This window comes from Osmia bicornis, chromosome 10 (assembly GCF_907164935.1).
Source record: "Osmia bicornis bicornis chromosome 10, iOsmBic2.1, whole genome shotgun sequence".
NCBI lineage: Eukaryota > Metazoa > Arthropoda > Insecta > Hymenoptera > Megachilidae > Osmia > Osmia bicornis.
This window is the reverse complement of record NC_060225.1, coordinates 10,655,998-10,674,999: the sequence shown is the minus strand read 5'-3', so window position 1 is coordinate 10,674,999 and position 19,002 is coordinate 10,655,998. Positions and strand designations below refer to the sequence as shown.

The 19,002-nt window shown below is 38.3% G+C and overlaps 5 protein-coding genes across 16 annotated transcripts; 3 read left to right on the top strand and 2 right to left on the bottom strand.

Moving 5' to 3' along the window:
• Positions 1 to 16: 16 nt before the first annotated feature.
• On the top strand, positions 17 to 1,307 carry LOC114879685 (pre-mRNA-splicing factor SYF2). Its single transcript, XM_029194873.2, has 4 exons — positions 17 to 188; positions 308 to 448; positions 544 to 839; positions 916 to 1,307. Exons 1-4 carry the CDS (start codon positions 105 to 107, stop codon positions 1,079 to 1,081), a joined length of 687 nt encoding a protein of 228 aa, XP_029050706.1. The 5' UTR covers positions 17 to 104; the 3' UTR covers positions 1,082 to 1,307.
• Positions 1,108 to 10,922, bottom strand: LOC114879681 (mucin-2-like). 12 transcript variants are annotated; one of them, XM_029194859.2, is made up of 13 exons: positions 10,767 to 10,919; positions 10,424 to 10,653; positions 6,010 to 6,148; positions 5,067 to 5,304; positions 4,839 to 4,988; positions 4,140 to 4,538; positions 3,864 to 4,082; positions 2,870 to 3,021; positions 2,675 to 2,768; positions 2,325 to 2,588; positions 1,789 to 1,864; positions 1,624 to 1,680; positions 1,108 to 1,547 (listed from the first exon to the last, which is right to left on the bottom strand). In XM_029194859.2, exons 3-13 carry the CDS (start codon positions 6,115 to 6,117, stop codon positions 1,499 to 1,501), a joined length of 1,806 nt encoding a protein of 601 aa, XP_029050692.2. In that variant the 5' UTR covers positions 6,118 to 6,148; positions 10,424 to 10,653; positions 10,767 to 10,919; the 3' UTR covers positions 1,108 to 1,498. The 12 variants fall into 12 exon arrangements, with proteins under 12 accessions (XP_029050692.2, XP_029050691.2, XP_029050688.2 ...); XM_029194858.2 differs by having other exon boundaries at positions 2,325 to 2,540; positions 4,839 to 5,304; positions 10,767 to 10,922; XM_029194855.2 differs by having other exon boundaries at positions 3,864 to 4,070; positions 4,839 to 5,304; positions 10,767 to 10,921.
• A 676-nt stretch (positions 10,923 to 11,598) lies between these two features.
• LOC114879684 (chloride intracellular channel exc-4) lies at positions 11,599 to 16,195 on the bottom strand. The gene is made up of 4 exons (XM_029194871.2): positions 15,990 to 16,195; positions 12,942 to 13,247; positions 12,535 to 12,861; positions 11,599 to 12,466 (listed from the first exon to the last, which is right to left on the bottom strand). The coding sequence occupies exons 1-4, from the start codon at positions 16,056 to 16,058 to the stop codon at positions 12,386 to 12,388; spliced, it is 783 nt and encodes a 260-aa protein (XP_029050704.1). The 5' UTR covers positions 16,059 to 16,195; the 3' UTR covers positions 11,599 to 12,385.
• Positions 16,196 to 16,283: 88 nt separating this feature from the next.
• LOC114879688 (glutaredoxin-C4-like) lies at positions 16,284 to 17,329 on the top strand. Its single transcript, XM_029194876.1, has 4 exons — positions 16,284 to 16,375; positions 16,455 to 16,773; positions 16,843 to 16,959; positions 17,033 to 17,329. The coding sequence occupies exons 3-4, from the start codon at positions 16,861 to 16,863 to the stop codon at positions 17,228 to 17,230; spliced, it is 297 nt and encodes a 98-aa protein (XP_029050709.1). The 5' UTR covers positions 16,284 to 16,375; positions 16,455 to 16,773; positions 16,843 to 16,860; the 3' UTR covers positions 17,231 to 17,329.
• A 323-nt stretch (positions 17,330 to 17,652) lies between these two features.
• On the top strand, positions 17,653 to 18,915 carry LOC114879686 (group XIIA secretory phospholipase A2). Its single transcript, XM_029194874.2, has 3 exons — positions 17,653 to 17,951; positions 18,305 to 18,372; positions 18,448 to 18,915. The coding sequence occupies exons 1-3, from the start codon at positions 17,717 to 17,719 to the stop codon at positions 18,763 to 18,765; spliced, it is 621 nt and encodes a 206-aa protein (XP_029050707.1). The 5' UTR covers positions 17,653 to 17,716; the 3' UTR covers positions 18,766 to 18,915.
• The last annotated feature ends 87 nt before the right edge of the window (positions 18,916 to 19,002 follow it).

Below are 19,002 nucleotides of genomic sequence, written 5' to 3'. Positions count from 1 at the left end.
ATTTCCTGATTTCCAATCAGAATCAGCCTGAATCAGCCTGAGGTTGACTGAACGTATATAACTGAATTTGATAAACGATCACGTTTTAATCTGAAAAAATTATAATGGAGGAAAAGGAGAGTGAAAAATCAGCCGCAGAAAAGCATAGAGAACGAATGAAGCGTTTGCGAGAGCTGCATGCAAAGAGAGTAAGTAGGAAATGTTAGATGTTCTAACCTTTACTATCATTCCTATATATTTGTTTCTTTGATTTTTCAAACCTAGCTGCTGGATTCTGTATTTCTTATAAAATGTCTTGATTTCATAGAATGAGGCCAGACAGCAGAATCATAAAGAGGTTATTGAAGAGGACAAAAGAAGTAAGCTTCCTTCGAACTGGGAATCGCGTAAGAGGCAAGCAGAATGGATGATGCAGGATGAAGCTGCAAAAAAAATAGCGCAAGAAAAAGTTAGTATTAAGTAGTATAGTACTATTTAAAAAGACTAAAAAAACTACAACGGTTAATGAACCGTTTACATATGTACAATATATATATTTGTTAGGGGGAAGATTACGAACGAACGAAGTTACTTCACATCGATGCAACAGAGGCAGAACGTATAGCAAGGAAAAAGAGGAATAAAAAAAATCCAGATCCAGGTTTCTCTGATTATGAACAAGCAGCTATCAGACAGTACAATAGATTAGTAAAAAATATTAAACCAAATATGGACTGTTACGACGAGGCCAGAGAAAAATTAGGTCCAGCTTTCTATGGAGACAGAAACACCATACTGCATGGTCTTCACGAAGATAAAAAAGAGGCTATAGATAAAATGGTTCAAGATTTAGAGAAACAGTTAGTAGATTGTTGGAAAAGAAAGAAAAATAACATTATTTTTACGCCAATATTTTCATGCATTCTTTCTTTTTAGGATTGCAAAGAGGGACAAGTACAGCAGAAGAAGAATGCACAACGACGATGCCGATATCGATTACATCAACGAACGTAATGCTAAATTCAATCAGAAATTGGAAAGATTTTATGGAGAATACACGCGTGAAACAAAGTTGAATCTGGAAAGGGGTACAGCTATATAATGGCAAAATATATTACACTAATAAACTTACTACAAATAACTTGTATTTTAAATAGTATGTCAAAACTGATACAAATAGGTGTCAAACTACTGATAAGTCGTTGGTATTATTTAGTAATTATAAGTGCAGATGGTACATTTCGTGTCACGGTGATTGCGATCTTTAAATTCAGATTCAGTTTATATATATGTATATTCAATTATTACTAAAGTATATTACTTTTGAATATAATGTAACATCACCGTCAATAATAATAATAATAATAATAATAATAATAATAATAATAATAAAAATAAAAATAATGATGAAAAAAAAAAACTTACACTGAATTTAATCATTGAAATTTGTGCTTTTCTTTCGTACTCTGTCAATTACGACTTTTTATTTAATTTAAATAATGATTTTATATACAGTTTTTCAAATTTCTAATGCAGTTCGCGTCATACCACCCAACTGTGCACCGTTCCTGAAAAATATAAAACTCTTTTACATTACGTACAGTTTTACGTAATCTTTAGTTCGTTTAAATACGAAATACTCACGACTTGGTGAAAAGTTGTGATGATGCGTAACTCGTATATGAATATCTTGCGTTTCGCCTGTAAATCGAATAAGTTCCATTACTGTACAAGTGAAAGTAACACACATAGTTGCACAATTCTATCCTAAATCCACAATACATATATCTAAATAATTTGTTTACTTACCAATTTCTATCCATAAACCTTTTTGTTGCGTGATCGTCAACTTGTGTTAAGTATAATGCGTAAAAAGACAAGACAGCTCGGCAATGTAAAAATGATTAATAGATTAATAATAACATTTGAATAATAATACGTGCTAAATTAGACGTGCTTAAATTAATGAGAAAATCACATACGCCATGTTTAAGTTTATTATTTATATCATAGTTAAAAGGTATCGTAACGGCGCGGCGATCGATACATGGAATATCTTAGAATGATAAAATATCAAGTTTGGTTGCGCGCATCATCACAATGTGTCCAAGCGTAAAACATCCTCTCTGCTCGAACCAGAGGGTAGGAGATTGTTATTTTCTTGAAAATAACTTCTTTCATCCGAAAGAAGAAGAGGGGAAAAAAAGAAAGACACATGCTGTTAAGGCTTAAGGCAGGTTTTTTTTACGATTCCGGTCGTGACGGTGACGGAGGTGGTAGTTGATCGACGTTCAAACGAATTAACGAGGTCGCAAGGTGATCGATCGATTTTCGAGAAGTCGTACCTGTATTTCCGTGATCCAATAGCCTGGGCATGTCGCACTGCTCGCATTTGTTCATCAACGGATGATTCTTAAACGTACACATTCTGCAGATCCAAGAAGGGCCGTCTCGTTCGTCCGTGTCGTTGTTTCCGGTGAGTTCTGGTTGCCAGGCAGGTGGCTGGCTTGGTAAAGGAGGAGGTGGATTCGAACTGGTAGCCCTGGAGGGTAAGGGCTGACCTGTGTAAATGTGCTGATAAAATTTTTCGTTTGTTTCACCCAACGGCACTGAAAATAAACAACGTAACAGCCATTTTCTAAAGAAAATAGTTTCGAAACGACATAATTAAATAAAGGTGTAAACGATTAGCTACCTCTTAGATCCGACCAGCGATCCACTTCTTCCGCGAGTCTATCGCACTCTACTTGCAATTGATATATCTCGCTTCTTAATTTTTTCTTTAACTCCTGGTAAATAAAAGAAAGCATCGATTACATACTACAATATTTTGCGTTGCAATGACAAGATAAAAAAAGGTAACAAGTTATCGAAAGCATGGGTATTGTACTTGAGGCGGCATCGAAGAGTCGAAGGGCCTCGAGAGAGATTGCAGCTCCTTCTTCATCGCTTCGAGTCGTCCTTTCTCGGCCTTCAATTCCCTGGCGAGTTTGTCTTTTCTAGCTAATTGTTCTGCAACCAATTTCCTTTGGTGCTCCGCCACTGTAACAATAACGTTAACATTAACATTAACATTAACATTAACATTAACATTAATAGTAAGAGTTAATAAAAATTTCAACGCATAAGAGAGAAGAAGAAACACAAGCAGTCAGAGGTAATATAATCCAACGTACGACACCATTTTTAGAGTGGGAAAGTGTCGCTATAATTAGTTTTAGAAAATCTATCTCTAGTTTCACGAACGATGTAATCGTTATCTTATCCCCCTACGATACTATTATATTATAGGTAGACAGGTAGTTTCAGGAAATGATATACATATTGTATACGGTGAGGCAATTTAAACGTTAGACGAGTGAGTTAGAGAGGAATACGAGTATAATCAAACGGTAAAAGATTATTTATGACGCTACAACAAGTCATACGCTGCAGGAAAGTGAAATCTAGCCGTGTAGTTCGTACGGGAAGTAGTACGAAAATGAGCCAGTCAATTTGTAGTAGTATAGAGCGTAGAGTGACAAAGGATTTTTCATCCAAGGATTACATACACGTGTCGTGGTTGTTTGATTTTGGTCGCGTGCGGGTGATTAGAGAGATAGGGAAACGCAATGAAAGGCAATGAAAAGAAACGCGTCAACGACAAGATCGAAATGATGTTAGCCCGCTGGCGAGAAGGAAAAACGGATCAGGTGGTCCACACGTAGAGTAACCGCAACCGAGGCTATCTATAGACGGAGCGTGGGGTCAGGAATGCGTAAATATCGTTCTCGGTGTTAGATGCGTGGGCGTAGTACGCGCGACGCGACCGAGTGGCTGCTGCTCGCAGGTACATTAGCGGATAAATTATTATTATTATTATTATTATTGTCGAATTGAGATACCTTGATTGAAAGGCGATCGATTCTGATCGGAATTGGTTTGTATCCGTTCGCCAACGGGACTAGAGGGTGGCGAGGTCGTCGTTGTCGGTGCTGACGGTGTGGTTGGAAGGCTTGTTGTAGGAGGAACGATGTTGGTTGTCGATGGAACGGAGGGTGTGGTTGGGGCGCTCATCGTCGTCGTCGGCCTTGGTAATTGACTAGGTGGTCCTACTGGAAGACCTGAAATTTTTCATAACGTTTCTCTTTCTTCTAAAGAGAAAATGGTAATAGACAAACCTGGTGGCCTTTGCGGACCGGTTTGTTGTACCGGTGGTATCAAGCTGTTGGGCCTGTTGAGCCTGTTGGAGCCCATCGGCGGTCTTATCCTTGCAGCCGCTACACTGCCAACGGCTCCTGCGCCGATGCTGATTTGTAGACGACTTTGAAAACCCCGAGGATCCAAGGAAGAGCTCGAGTAAGTCAAACTCGAGCCCTGCGATCTTATGTCGATCGGTGGTTGTGGTTCCGAGGATGGTGGCCTCAACGTCAGGCTAACCGACGTGTAGCTTCGAGTATGATCGATCTGCGGCCCCGTCTTCTCCACGTTCAATAAAGACTCTGCGTAATGCGTTGGTGGATCGAGGACGAGATCGGTTCGTTTACAGGCACCAGCAATCGTAGGTACCGTTCGAAAGTCTAGAAATTTTTACAAATTTTTACAAATTTTTACCAATTTTTACCAATTATATCATGAATAGCGTAAAGAAATAACCTCAAGTTTAAGTAAGGACGAAAAAGAAGTCGACTACATAATCGGCAAGCAGGATCTCGTAAGGTAATTATTGAAATTAACCACGTGATTGGCATCGATGCCAAGAACGGAAGAAAAGCCTGTTTGATTCTCGTTTGATCGTATATGTATACTATATACGATCACGTTGAAGCTACCAGAGAGTACTTATTTGCATTTTTCATTGAACCTAAACGTATGCGTACCGCGATTACCAGCAGGACTACAGGCAACGTTCACGTTCAGCTCGAATCCAGCTGGCTCGTTGGCCGCGTTCGGAACTTTGTTCGCGCAATTCGCGTCGCTTGGTCCCGTGCAATCGTCGAAGAAACCGCGTGTTGTGCACGCGGCTGGTGCTGAAGAAGGGATGGCTGAATTAGCCGTTGAAATAGTGGTGGCTCGTGTACAGCTGACAGGACAGCGTCGTGTCATACCGATGTCCAGCGAGGATGGCCTGTGTGGTCGCGCGTTGTTGTTCGTGCCAGTTGGTTGCGATTGGTTCATTGGTGATTGTTGTTGTTGTTGTTGTTGTTGTTGTTGCTGCTGTTGAAGAAGACTGCAAAGTGCCGCCGGAGGAAACGCGCCCGGAGACTGTCGTGACTCTTGGGTGGCACGAAGGCTTCTCGCGCATGTCTCCCGATCGTGGCTGTTCTGCAACGCACACACGCACACCTGGGTCAGCCAATTTCCCGTCATCGGTTAGCAAAAGTCGACTTCTTCTAGATCGCAACGATCGTTTCCGATAGTCGTAACACCGACGACTGGTGATCGACGCGTTCTAGGCAAAGGAAGAGAACAGATGTAGCGCTAACCCGTTAAGCATAGATAACTGTTTAATTGAATTGTCGCGTAGAAATTCGTGATACGAGTTTACATGGTTATAATTAACAGGTTAACACTCTGCTCGATTCAACTATGTATGTACCTATGTCTTTCAGGTACATATATACTCTATCAGAGATTCTGAGATAATTTTCAAGCTACTTTCAAGTATCATCGGTATTGGGATAGTTCTGAAATTTCTAGCTATGTTGTACATACATATTTACATTGATTAAACTTTGTTGAAATGTTAACAAGTAGGTATAAGGCTAAAAAATTCAAAACTCCCAACCCCTACAAATAGAGATTAAATTTTTAGTGCGTTCAATCGTTGCTGATTAATGGATAGCATTATCTCAGAAAAAATGTTTGCAACACACAGGTTCCACGCTCGTGCAAAGAGAGGAAAGAGAGGAAAGAAAGTAGAATGAGATGCTGTTAAAATTTCCAATGCGATGGATTAGGTACATATTCGTAATTCCTGAAGCGGTAGGGAACGATTTAGAAAATTTCATGCTCGTCGTGACAATAACAGAGGACAAAGAGCACCTATACCTGGGCGATGCACTGGGATACGACGTGATCAGGGAGCGCAGGGAACTGCTGCTTCAGTTCATGGAACAGCTGCATGATAGCGATGTTAGAGCAATGGCACTCCCCCATCGTGCGCCCCCATCCTCCTGGCAAGGCCTACCTGTGGGTGCCAGGTTTTCTTGTTACTGGCAAGACTAGTAGACTTGCTGTTTAATCGTATAGTGTCGTATATCATTTACTCTGGTTTACGCGTAGACGACCCAAGAAGAACGAGAATTTCATCTACTGAAATTGTCGAAAATTTTCTAGTTTCCTGGATAAACGATTTGGATCGTCTCCAAATATGTACGATGTTTCGGTAAGAGAAAATGTTTCAAATTATTGAATTACAGATGACCCGTTGGGAATGCGATTAATGGAGACAAAGTTGTGATGATATAAAATGAAAAGGAGAAGACCGTGGAACCTGGCATCGCTTATCCGAGATTCATTGAAATACATATAATTACATGATTCATCATTTCCATCATTTCCATCATTTCCATCATTTTTTACACCCGTCACGATCGTTACACGACGATTCATTCTTCGCCCCCTTTTTTGCGGAAAACGGTGAAAAAGAATAAAAGCGTCCTTGCTATTAGCGAGAACCGTCGTTCTTTATTTAAACCTGAGACTATTTGACCCATTTTTCAAGGAAAATCTGTCTACAGTTTAACGACGTTTCTACTTTACCTACTTAGAATTAATCATTTCGATTTTCAAAATCATATCGATTTTAACACTGATACGTGCACAAGGAGTATTGCTGGAATAATAAATAAAAGAAAAAGAAAGAGAAACGAACTTACTTATATGTATGTATAGGCAATAGTAGATATAGAAAAGGTAAACTTTTACAAGAAAGTTAGATCGAGTATCGAGTACATATCTCGTTAGGCACCCGTTAGATGACGGAATTGGCAATGAGTAAAGAAACGGTGGACACCTGTGCCGCGTGGAACGTAGGAGTGGCACATAATTAGCCGGTTCTGCGCGTGCCACGCTCCCGCGTACATTCTACACTCTACACTCAACTTCCTGCAAGTGTTTTCAATCTTTCTTGAAGTTTACAAGAAAATCATAGAAAATCCATTTGCTTTACCGTCGACCCCTTTTCGCATATTACCTCACTTATTATTAGAAATTTAACACTGTCAAATGTACGTGTATACCTATTATCTTCCATATAAACGCCCGTTTATTATTTATGTAGGTACCTATGAGAGAGAAAAATTTGCTAGCGAATCTGGAGGACCGTTAAGAGCGGTGGGAAGAGGGTAGAAACTGTTCGCGTGCAATTCGCACTTGGCAAAAGGCCATCGAAGAGAAATAAAGTGCTAGATAGAATTAATAATTTGCTTCCATTTCTTCCGTAGTTTCGCACCTGGCAACTGGCAATTGGCAACACAACGTGACAGCTGAACGAAACATCAATCAAAAGGAAACAACACGGTTAACGCGATCCTCCTATTCCAACAAAATCGATATTCTCTCCCTAAACATTCGATACCCAAATATGTACACACCTTCTACGTACATATAAGTCTGACAACTTAATCTATTTCGAAAACTTTTCTTTGCTCAATTTTCTCTCAATTTGCACTGTTTGCCAAAGCGTGTCGCGCGGTTCTTCGACACGCAAATGATGAAAATTATGAAAATGTAAATAACCACATGTGGGCAGGAAAATTGGACGCGGAAATGTAATAGCGAATCGAATTTCTGACGACCCGCCGCAAATCCCTTTGCCAAACAGAATTCTTACTTTCATCTGACTCGTGTTTTTTCAAGAAATTCTCTCTCCGTCGATCGTCAAGCCATCTGAAACTAGTTATACCTGTATTATGCAATATTATCTATATAAGTATATAGAATACTTAAGTATTCTGCTGCATGATTCTCCAGTCGAGCTAATCTTATTAAGCCAAGAAGCTCAACGAGTTGAAAAACGACATTTCTGATGCCACGAGTATATTGGCAATTGAATCTTCTTAAGTGCCAAACATTTTCCAAGAAACGTTACGCTGATTACACAGTTACCTGATAGCAAGGCTATCATCTCTCGTAACAAGACGATGGATTAAGAATATTTCTTTTAATCGGGGTAGAAAGACGGACACGCACAGGATGTTTCCATCAGTGACAGAGGAGATTTTAAGAGAAGAAGAAGAAGAAGAAGAGAGCGTGGTTCGTCGGGACAGGCGAAAAAGGAAAAGCTGAATTCCAACATGCCGGCAAGATATTTGTGTCATGAAATACCCAGGAGACACAGCGTGGCTGTTTTCGTCTGCTCCTGGCAATGCGGGGAAAAGCAAATTCCACAAGTATTTTCACGCATTTGGAATCATTTTCGACGTTCCTTTTTAAATGTCTGCCGTTTGAAAAAAAAAACAGAGAGAGAGACAGAGAGAGAGAGAGAGAGAGAGAGAGAGAGAGAAAAAAACCGTTTCTACCCATCTCCAACTTGCAAGACTTGGATTTTTCTAGTTGGTTAAAAACTTGTTAGCTTTCTATAATATTATATGTATATGTACCTCGTTAGTTGAAAAACCGGTAGCTCTAGAATCTAGGAACTGTACGAGTTTGAAACCTTTTATTACCCTTTCTACGAGACAAACATTCTGCTCACTTTTAAACGCTAATTTAGCTCGCAGAGGTAGTCTGTTGAAATTTTGCTCGACACCTGTTGCTTCACGATACACACTGCGCATCCATCGAACGATAATAATGCTGACAATTTCAAGTATCCTTCGAAAAAGCACTTACTGTCCTATAATAAATTCTGAAAGAACAGAAAATTGTTGCACCAAGAACCTCGATCGATGGCTTAATCGAAAGTACGATGAAAAAAGTGCGTCGAATTCAGTAGTAGCAGACAAAAATAAGGAACTAAGAATAATATTTGACGAGGGACGTTAACGTTAACGCTAATGCTAACGCTAACGCTAACGTTAAACAGAGTTACGATAAGTTACTATGTCTGGAGGCGAAAATAAACACTATCCTGAAAATAATACTTTTTTCTTTTTCATTTTTCGCGTAGAAAACATCAGAGTTGTTTCATACCACATAGGCATCTTCTTAAAATTCGAAGAAACCAATCAGCGAGGCAATCAAATTCAAATTGTTCCCTATGTTTCTTTAGTTTCTTATTTTACTATAACTATAAATATGTATTTCAATCGAACAAATGAAATAATACTGACAATGAAACAGTTTATAAAAGGTGCACTAGTTTATGATATGTATGAATATGCTTAACATACTGACGGACACTGCACCGGATACTTTTTACGATTGCGATAATTCACGTGTCCTCGTAAAGCTCGTTATTGACTCTCGAAACAGCTCTTTTACGTTATTATAAATATCATCGACCTTTAAATCGGTTTTCAGCATGTGCCAAAAAATTTCATTTCGTACTTGCAACGATTTTATATCGAAAACGAAAACGAAAACGAAAACATGAATTGATCGCGAATCGAATAACGATTAACGATTATCGATTAACGATTACATAACTTGTAGCAAATGCTATACCGTCTAACTAGGTTTCTATTATTTTTATTAATACATAATACATTAATACATAATATGTAAGATGCCGTTTGCAATTACTCTTTCTTTCTACAAACGAAATCTACACCGATTTCATCTATGAGATTTCTTCAATTATTTGCCAGGTTAACTTTGATAACAATGTACGCAAGTAATTCCAAGTACGTAAATAAAAAAAGAACGCGAGGATTAAACGGAGCGAGAAGCGTATATGTAGTACAGGAAGCAAAGTCTGACGAAATATTTTTCGAACCGGATATGTACATACTACTATTCGTACATATGTATACATGTATATATAAGTATATTACGCATGATGTATCAGTTAACGAAAAAAAAAAAAATGATATTTACTATCGACAATAACTTATTCTTGATTGTATACCAAAATTGTAATTGTAATTGTAATTGTAATAACTAGATATTGTACTAGATATCAGCATGGTGTGGCATGTGGTAAACAAGACCGTTTCGAAATTGCAGGTATCGATGATCGGAATAGAAAAACTTGTTTATATTTGAATATGAGAATCAACCTGATTATCAACAAGGAATTTAGCTACATTCCATGACGTACATATATATATATATATATATATGTAATATATATTATATCTGTGTTGCATGAAACAAACATAATTAAAAGTCAAAATATCGTTTCTTCCTCTTTCTCCCATTCCTATACATATGTATGTACATACATATATGCTAATTAACAACAATATTAAATGTACAAAGTGAGGAATAATCGAAAAATTGTTGAATAGCTTAATCGGATTTCAACGTTGTTACTTTAACGCGTAATTGATTTTTAAATGGCATCGTTAAAACTTACCGGACGGCAACCATTGGAAATGTCGAACGAACGAGCAACAGCAACCGTTCACTTTGGACACTTGATACAGACACTTGGTGAATGCCGCAACTTTATCCACGTATTAAAGATGGAAATTCCAATTGGCACCACGCAGTCATATGGATAACAGTAACTTTTCAGTCGTTATCCAAGATTTCAAAGCACGAACAAGCGGCGGCCGTCCGTTGAGACCACTGATCAGCTGTGCACTGCGTACAGAAACGACCAAAGTCAGTAGAAAAACTGTTTATTTTCAATGAAATAATATTCATCGATAATATTTGAATAAATTTGAAGAATTTTATTTCAATTTCATATTTACCTAGTTTCAAATTAAAATGAAATTTTATTGTTGAAAACATCAAAGTAAAGAGATACTTGATTGGCTACGTAGTCAAGATGGCCCCTCGCACAAGTGCTTCCCTATTTATGAATGGAAGACATGTCGTAACAGTCAGCCGTGGTCAAGTGGAAGGGGAACCCGCGTGCTATTTTAAAACATACGAATGAAAAGCAACGTCTTTAACTATAAGATAGATATATTCCTTTTTCTTTTTTCTTTCTTGTATAATAACTTGAAAATTTTCACAAGTTGCATTAACAAGAACACCTGTAAACATAAAGGTCGATGTAAATACTGGTATATTCAATACTAAAAATATCAATCAAAATAATACAATAATAGAAATAATCATTTATAATGTAATAATAATAATAATAATATTAATAATAATACAGTTACTAATACGATACACCAAGTTTGTTAGATCGTTGAAATGTATTAATAAAAATAAGCACTCTCTCTCTCTCTCTCTCTCTCTCTCTAGGGCGCTGAGCGAATTTAAGAAATTATAAATGTTGTTTTATCTTATCTAGTTCAGCATCTGCAAAAAAATTCATGATTATGTTATAACTTACTCGATTCTCTTCACACTTTGCGATATCAATTGTGTAAATAATTTTCAATGAAATGGTTAACGAGGAATAAATGTTATAGCGAAGAAACGTATGCACTAACGTTTATTGAAATTCCGTTATCGTAAATCACGTTTAAAAATAAAATCCTTTCAAAATTTGCTCAATGTAAACTGTTCACGGCACGACAAACTAAAGTTAGAATGTTTTACATAGGTCGATGCAACGAAAGAAAGATGTAATGGTTTATAAAGAATAACCATCGGTGAATTACTTTATTGATTAGTATTTAGATGTACGATATAAATACATAGTAATTTTTCAAAAGAAAAATGATTGCAATTCAAATGCATACATCCCTTTTGCATTAGCCATTTCATCACGTTGTTTGCCATTAAAAGATAACAGATAATTGTTTCTTTTGAAAAGTACAAGGTTTTGATCTAAACTATGATGTAAAAGATTAAAATGCGTTCTCTAATAATAATAATAATAATAATAATAATAATAATAATAATAATGCTACTCAAATGAAGATTACGTACGAAATACATACGTAACGAAGATAAAAAGAAAAAGAAAAAGAAAAAGGAAAAGGAAAAAGGAAAGGGTAAGATCCATACAGTTTTCTGGACACGCATACAAGTCGTTTTCTTGAAGCCTTAGTACACTTATACGTATATGTATATCCTTCTGTCGCCTACGGTAAAAAAGCTACTGGTTCTGCATGAGTTTAGGCCAATAAAAGAGTGCATCGACGATCATCTATGGAAATAGACATAGCAAAAATATTGTATAAATCGGTGTACGTGGCATCGATGAAAATTGAAAGGAAGCGCTATTTTAGCGACTCCGAAATACTTTTATATAAATAATGGATTCTTCTTGAAGATAAGCAAAAGGGTTTGCTGCGCCGCGCAGTCGTGTTTAGACGTCGCGTGGTGGTCTGTGGTGATGACACCGATACATAGACGATCTTTCTGAATGAAAGTAACGAGATCGTAGACCCGACGGCACAGGTCCAGCCTAGTCGTCGTTGACCTCGATTGGGATACTAGTCGTGAACGTTGGAGTTTCTAATTCTTCGTGTTTCTTCATCTTCATGCTCTGTAAAGAAGGAAACGTAGACGTTAATTGAAAATCAAATTGACGACGTTTCTATACAATTCTCGCACCTGTTGCAACTTGTAATGATTGATTATGTCCTGATCAGCTGGGCAACTTTGCAAAAAGGCATCTAGCCTGTACATATGATGCATATATCGCCAGAGATGCACCAAAGTTTCGGGAATTTCAAAGTCTGCAAAGTACTTGCCAGCAACCCTGATATGTTGCAGTCGAGGCATCAACTCGCAATCGAAACAACACATTGTGTCGCCTGTGAGGAACCGTGTACCCTTACGACCCAAGTGTTCATCGATTTTCCGCAAATGTGCCATCAACGACGAAGACTTTGGATCCTTATCCTTGTCCTTTGCGTTCAGTAGCAGTAGTTTCAATTTCTGCAAGAGAAATGATAATTTGATTAGTCAAGTTTTTACCGTTTACTGCAACTTTCAGATTCACTTGCGCGATTACATACGCTGAATAAATTTTCAACGAGGGTAGCCACTTCTTTGTCCTGCACGAAGAGATTGTGCCCACCAGGAATGTTCTTCATGATGTGCCGTTCAATTTTCTCGTTCTCCAATATCGCATCACCGTTGTCGATTAATATCGGTGGTGGTGTTGCTTGGAAATTTGTACGAAAATCTGGAGGCGGTTTCTGCATGTCGACCGTGGTTACCTTCAGCGAGATGGTCTTCAATTCGGCCAACAGATATAAATCCATAAAGTATTCTTGGCAGAAGAGGCATGCACCTTTCCGACGACCATCGATCGTAGAAGCCTGTAAATACAAGAGCATCTCGTATTATAATTTTACAGCTTGTTAATTAACCCCCCCTACCCTCTGGCCCCTCGGTATTTCTGGTTTCTCGGTATTTTCAAATCCGCTCTCATTTTCTACGTGTCACGGTTTGGTTTATTTATTCCCCTCGCAGTGCTTTCTTTTTCTTACTCAAATACCAGTATACCTACTTGCAACTTTTATTACTAATATAATATCGTCAAGTGAAAAGGGTGATAAGTATCGGATCGATCACGAGTGAACTCTTGGCAAAGTGCCAATATCTTCTACCAAGAACGTTGCGTTTCTATTTTCACTCGGTTTCAACAATCGCCTTTACTCGAACACCGAGTCGAGTCGTCTAAAGTCTAAAATGAAATTGTTCGAAAGGAAGGAAGAGAAACATTTCGTAGACGAGTGATTATTTTTTTCGCGATGACGACGCCAGTTTGACCTCCAACTTTTAAGAACGATGATACATACGAGAAATAAGTAGCCTCCAGTGTCTTATTATACCAAGCTCGACAACTTTTTAACCACCGCTTATCCGTTTCACTTACAAGTGATAAGTGCTTGGTAGCTTTGAATAATTTTAATCATTTTGCGATCAGAGCGAAGAAAGAGAATTTTCACTAGGATAGAAAATTGATTATAGTGTATGTACATACATATTAGCAAAGGTATCCGTGTCACCAAGTTAGATATCAGTGGCATGGAAAGCGTCGAGATGCTGGATCAAATGTCAACCTCCTCCTGCTTTTCCTTTCTCTCTGATCGTCAGTGTTGCAAAATCGTGAAAATTTCACTGACGATGCTATATTATTTTATGCTATAATATTACACTACGTAAATAAATTATTTGATTTTCGCATTTTATCATAAATGCTGATGTTATAGGAGACGTTTCTGCGTGGTAAGGTACATATAACAAAAGACTGAATTAAATTCTTGATTCGTTTTATAACGAAGAATAAGATCAACTCGATCAAGGAAGAGTTTTGAAAAAAGTAAAGCTAATAATATGGTGACCGGAAACAGGCTCTCGTAATGACCTTAAGGAAGATTAAGCCACAACGTCCGATCGATTTTTTATAACCGCACTCGGTCACGCGATATTTCTCTTACCTTCAACGCGTGCAACCTCGAATAATCTTGTTTCTAGAGTATTTTCCTATTTATAAACGACATCACCAGCACACGATGATGTTTCTGTCCTTTCGCACGGTCATTCAATGAATCTTTCGGACAGTGTCAATGAATTTCTCTTCGTGTACGTTCGGTCGATCGAAGATACATAATTGTATTTATTATATGTGTATGTACATAATATTATGTAGAGTAGAGGAGAAAGGAAGATAGAGAAGAACGAGAAAAGCGGAAGGCAAAGGAGTCGATCGTTTAACGGTAGAATCTCTGGAGGACCTCTCGTCGAGTTTGACACACTTACGCCAAGACCTCGCATGATCGCCTTGTATTGCGAGTGCAAGGTCGGCCAGTTACCATTAAATGTCTTCTCCTATCAAAAAATCTCTATTATTTATTTATGGCGATTGGTGATTGGTCGTTGGTCGTTGGTCGTTGGTCGTAGGTCGTAGCAGTGACGAAATTACGAGTATACAACAATAAAGAAAGGTGCTTACGCATCGCGTTCTGGATCGACAAAGCGATCGACGCTTTTTATACATATACGATACAGGTGAATCGAGTTTTGTCCGATTGGCGAAAGTTTAATCGAGAGAAGCCTCTTTCCTTCTAAGGAGACGTTTCCAAGAAATCGAGTTCGTTCTCGATTAAATCGATTATCTGTAGGTTGACAGTCAAAAGAAAAGTCCAACTTTTCTTTTATTTCATATCTATCATCTAACGGACTAAACATTTTTTATCATATATACAATATACCTCCTCCTATCTTTGGAATGCAATTGAAAATGTCGTTCGACAAGGATTTTCGATTCGTGTCATTACTATATTTAGAACATTTTCTAATCTTGTTAAATTAATATACAGCCTGTGTCGTCGTCGTCGTCGTCGTCGTCGTCGTCGTCGTCGTCTACATTTTTTTCAACAATTAGGCGGGAAAAGTCAAAAAAGAATGCGATAAGAGTCAAGGGTTTCTTCCAAGACAAGTGAATGACGTACATATATAGAAATCTCGGGTACGTAAGTACTTACTTATGTATATATATACACATAAATACATAGAGACACGTATTCTTCCGCGAGCGTTACGTCGGTTTCGTGGCAAAAAACTGTTCTGTGTATTCGTTGATGTCCGTTGTGCTTGCAATTAGTCATCGACAAATATGAAAAGCTTTGTAACGCCTGCTATCCGCCACCATATTCCACTAGTCAAAGTCCAACGAGTAGTATTGTCATCGACGTTTCGACCGATTGATGATCGGTGCAATCGATAGAAAAGGGTGAATAAAATGAAAGACAGCTAAAGAACTGCGCGAGTGTGGAAGTTACTAACTAACGAACGAACGAACGAACGAACTGAACGAACGGTCAATGGTCACTTATTTTCGAAGCGGTTCTCGCTGTTAAACCTCTCGTCTCGAGTGATGCTCGTGCAATCACCGAATGGAAGAAGAAAAAATGTAGAAATATCGAAAGAGAAGAGGAAAGTATAGGAAGAATCCAATGATTCGTTCCACGCCCATATCGTGCACGAAACCATTGCCTTTTTTCCTATCTCTTTCTCCTTCTTCCTCGTCTTTGCTCCACGCGTGGTAAACTCACCTTGATGATCAACTCGATCTCGGGCACGTCGCCGTTGCTGGTGCCATTCTCATGGCTGTCGTCTGCCATCCTTTTATCCGTACCCTCTTAGTTTATGAGAAAAGCACTTTTTCTTCTTCTTCGCAGTTAGTTACAATCGAACAAGAGAGATTCTTCCGAGACAAACTTGGACAGAACGCGATGGAAGCTCGCGGAATACTGACGCAGCGTGTGTCGCGCCACGTTCACGACAATAGCGCCTCTTCTTGGACGAATTCTCAAGTATATTTTATCCAGTTCGGTCGGTATTCTATTCTCTTCTCTTCTCTTTTCTTCTGTTATATCGCCTGAAACTGATACATAACAGTCTACACTCTATCCGCTAGGTTGTACCACTTGCGCTGCTAGTAAGTACCAGATATAGTGGATATCGGTCAACGGTAAATATCGATTGATCGATTCTATATAATAAGATTTGTATTTTAGCGCCAATAATGTTTGCGAGGCAATATAAGGGAATTTTTCCCCTGAAACGCCATCTTGGGCTTTGCCCAAGGAAACTAAAATGTAACAACAGGAATGGTGGAAGTACTTTCCCCCACCTCATGATTTTCCCTAGGGACGTTTTCAGCAGTGTAGTTTGCGAAAGTAGAATGGTGAAAACGGACGACGTGGTTTGAAACTGATTGATTTCATGATAATTGATAAAGCCAGGAAATTAATTTTATGAGTGCCAGTGGCAACAGTGTCAAACAGTCTACTGCAGTGTACATAGAGAAATCTCATAAGATAGACCGAGAGACAGGTATCGTTCAACTTTCGTGTCAACAATTAACAGTCTCTTCGGATTACTAGCATTGTGTTTTGTTTCTAGCGCGCACAGAACACAACTATGTCGATATCAAAAGAGCAAGTGGAACAGCTAATCGCTTCAGATGCAGTGGTAATATTCTCTAAAACACAATGTCCGTATTGTAAAATGGCCAAACAGGTAAAGTGTAATCTTATCAGATGTACGTAATCTTATAATTTGTACAACGTTGCTTATGCAGATATTTCTATAGGTGTTTGATAACATGCAGAAGAAATATACTGCCATCGAGTTGGACGAAAGAGAGGATGGGGATGAAATTCAAAGCATATTGGGTGACATGACGGGTGCTAGAACAGTTCCTAGAGTGTTTGTCAAAGGAGTATGTTTGGGAGGTGGCACAGATATAAAGAGATTATATGAGAGCGGAGAGCTGCAAAAGAAACTTTAATTCTTTACTCCTACACATATTTTACATCGTAAGAGTAATTTGTATGCCCAGGCTTTTTCTTTAAATTAATAAAGATGGTTGTTTGTACAATAAGGAAAACGTTAAGTTTTATTTCTGTGATTTCTGATGACACTCGTTAAATCGAATGACACTCGTTAAATTTGTAAAGAAAAAAAAAAAGAATAAGAATATACAAAAGAAATTAAACAGCTGATCGTGGATTACACGATACGCGTTCGTCAAAGTCGTGTAGTATTACAGATGGTATACATATATACTTACATACGTATCGTTATTCGTTATATACATATGTTATAACGACGAAAGTATACAGCAAGAAATTATTTCGTCGTCCGTTACCACGTGGCCAATAAGATCATGTACGTTTACCTACATACATATGTGACTCGATTTACCTAAAAATATCCATAAGCCGATATAAGCCGATCTAACGGTGTATCAGTAGTGCATCGGGAACGTGTGAGAATGGATTTTTCGCAGTATCGGAAAGCCCTGATTTACCTTCTAACTTTCCTAGCGTACGCGTGGTCTGGCTATGGCGCTGGTTTATTATCGAATTTAAGAGATGCTGTGTTAGTGGCAGAGTCGGTTTTTCAGGATTTCTTCGAAAACGCGATCACCGTGGCTAGAAAAATCAAAGACATACACGAAGTGTTTGACGCAGCCGTGGAAGAAACCTGCGTCTTCCAGTGTCCAGGAGGTAGGCTTTTATCGAATCTGTGATTCGTTATCTTTGACGTTAAAGTCGATCCACAGTTGATTCGAGACACGGTGCCCACGGTGCTATTGTTACGTAGCTACATACGTAAAACTTACAGCACGATGAGAGTAAGCGCGTATGTATTGTATAGAACGTAACGTATCCCCGGCGAGGCGAACTTTGTCAAGTCACGTGGTAAAATGACGCGATTTAAGAAAAATTACAATTCAAGTATGTAACGTGTATTTATAGATGAGAGAACTCTATTGGTTGTTACCCCGTTCTACGTATTAATGTTTTATAATAGTTGTTTGTCCTATGTCCGTATGGCGCGAAATTTCTTGTAATTATAGGAATCCCACCGAAACCGGATTGGAACCATAAACCGCAGAGCAACGGATGCGGTTCTCTGGGAATCGAAGTAGGGAATTTGAATGAAAAATAATCGAACCGGTGATTCGTCCGGTGAAGATTAATCGAGCAACGATGATTTCAGATAAACCAAGAGTACTTGCCACTTGCAGAAATGACTAAATGTTGCGACGCGCACGATATCTGTTACGATACTTGTAATTCGGATAAGGAAAAGTGCGACTTGGAATTTAAGAGATGTTTATATAAATATTGCGAAGGGTATCAGTCGTCCACCGTGATTAACACGTGCAAAACTGCCGCAAAAGTGTTGTTTACCGGTACCACGGCTTTAGGATGCAAAAGTTATATGGACGCTCAAAAAGAAGCTTGTTACTGCGGAGATAAATGGAATAAGAACAAGAAACCGAAGAAAGCAGCTCAAGCGGGTGGAGAGCTATGATAAACGTCTTACTTCCTTTCATCCTCGTTTGCCTCGTAACTCTAACACGCGATCATTTAATCCTATCTGAAACTTTTATTGTTTTATATTTCTATTTGAAATACGAAAATATAAGATGTAAAATGTAATATGTAAAAATAGAAAATAGAAAAGTACAATATAAGAAATTTACCATTTTTCCCAAGAAACCTATCTACCTATATACATATATATAAATATGTATATATGTATATGTAA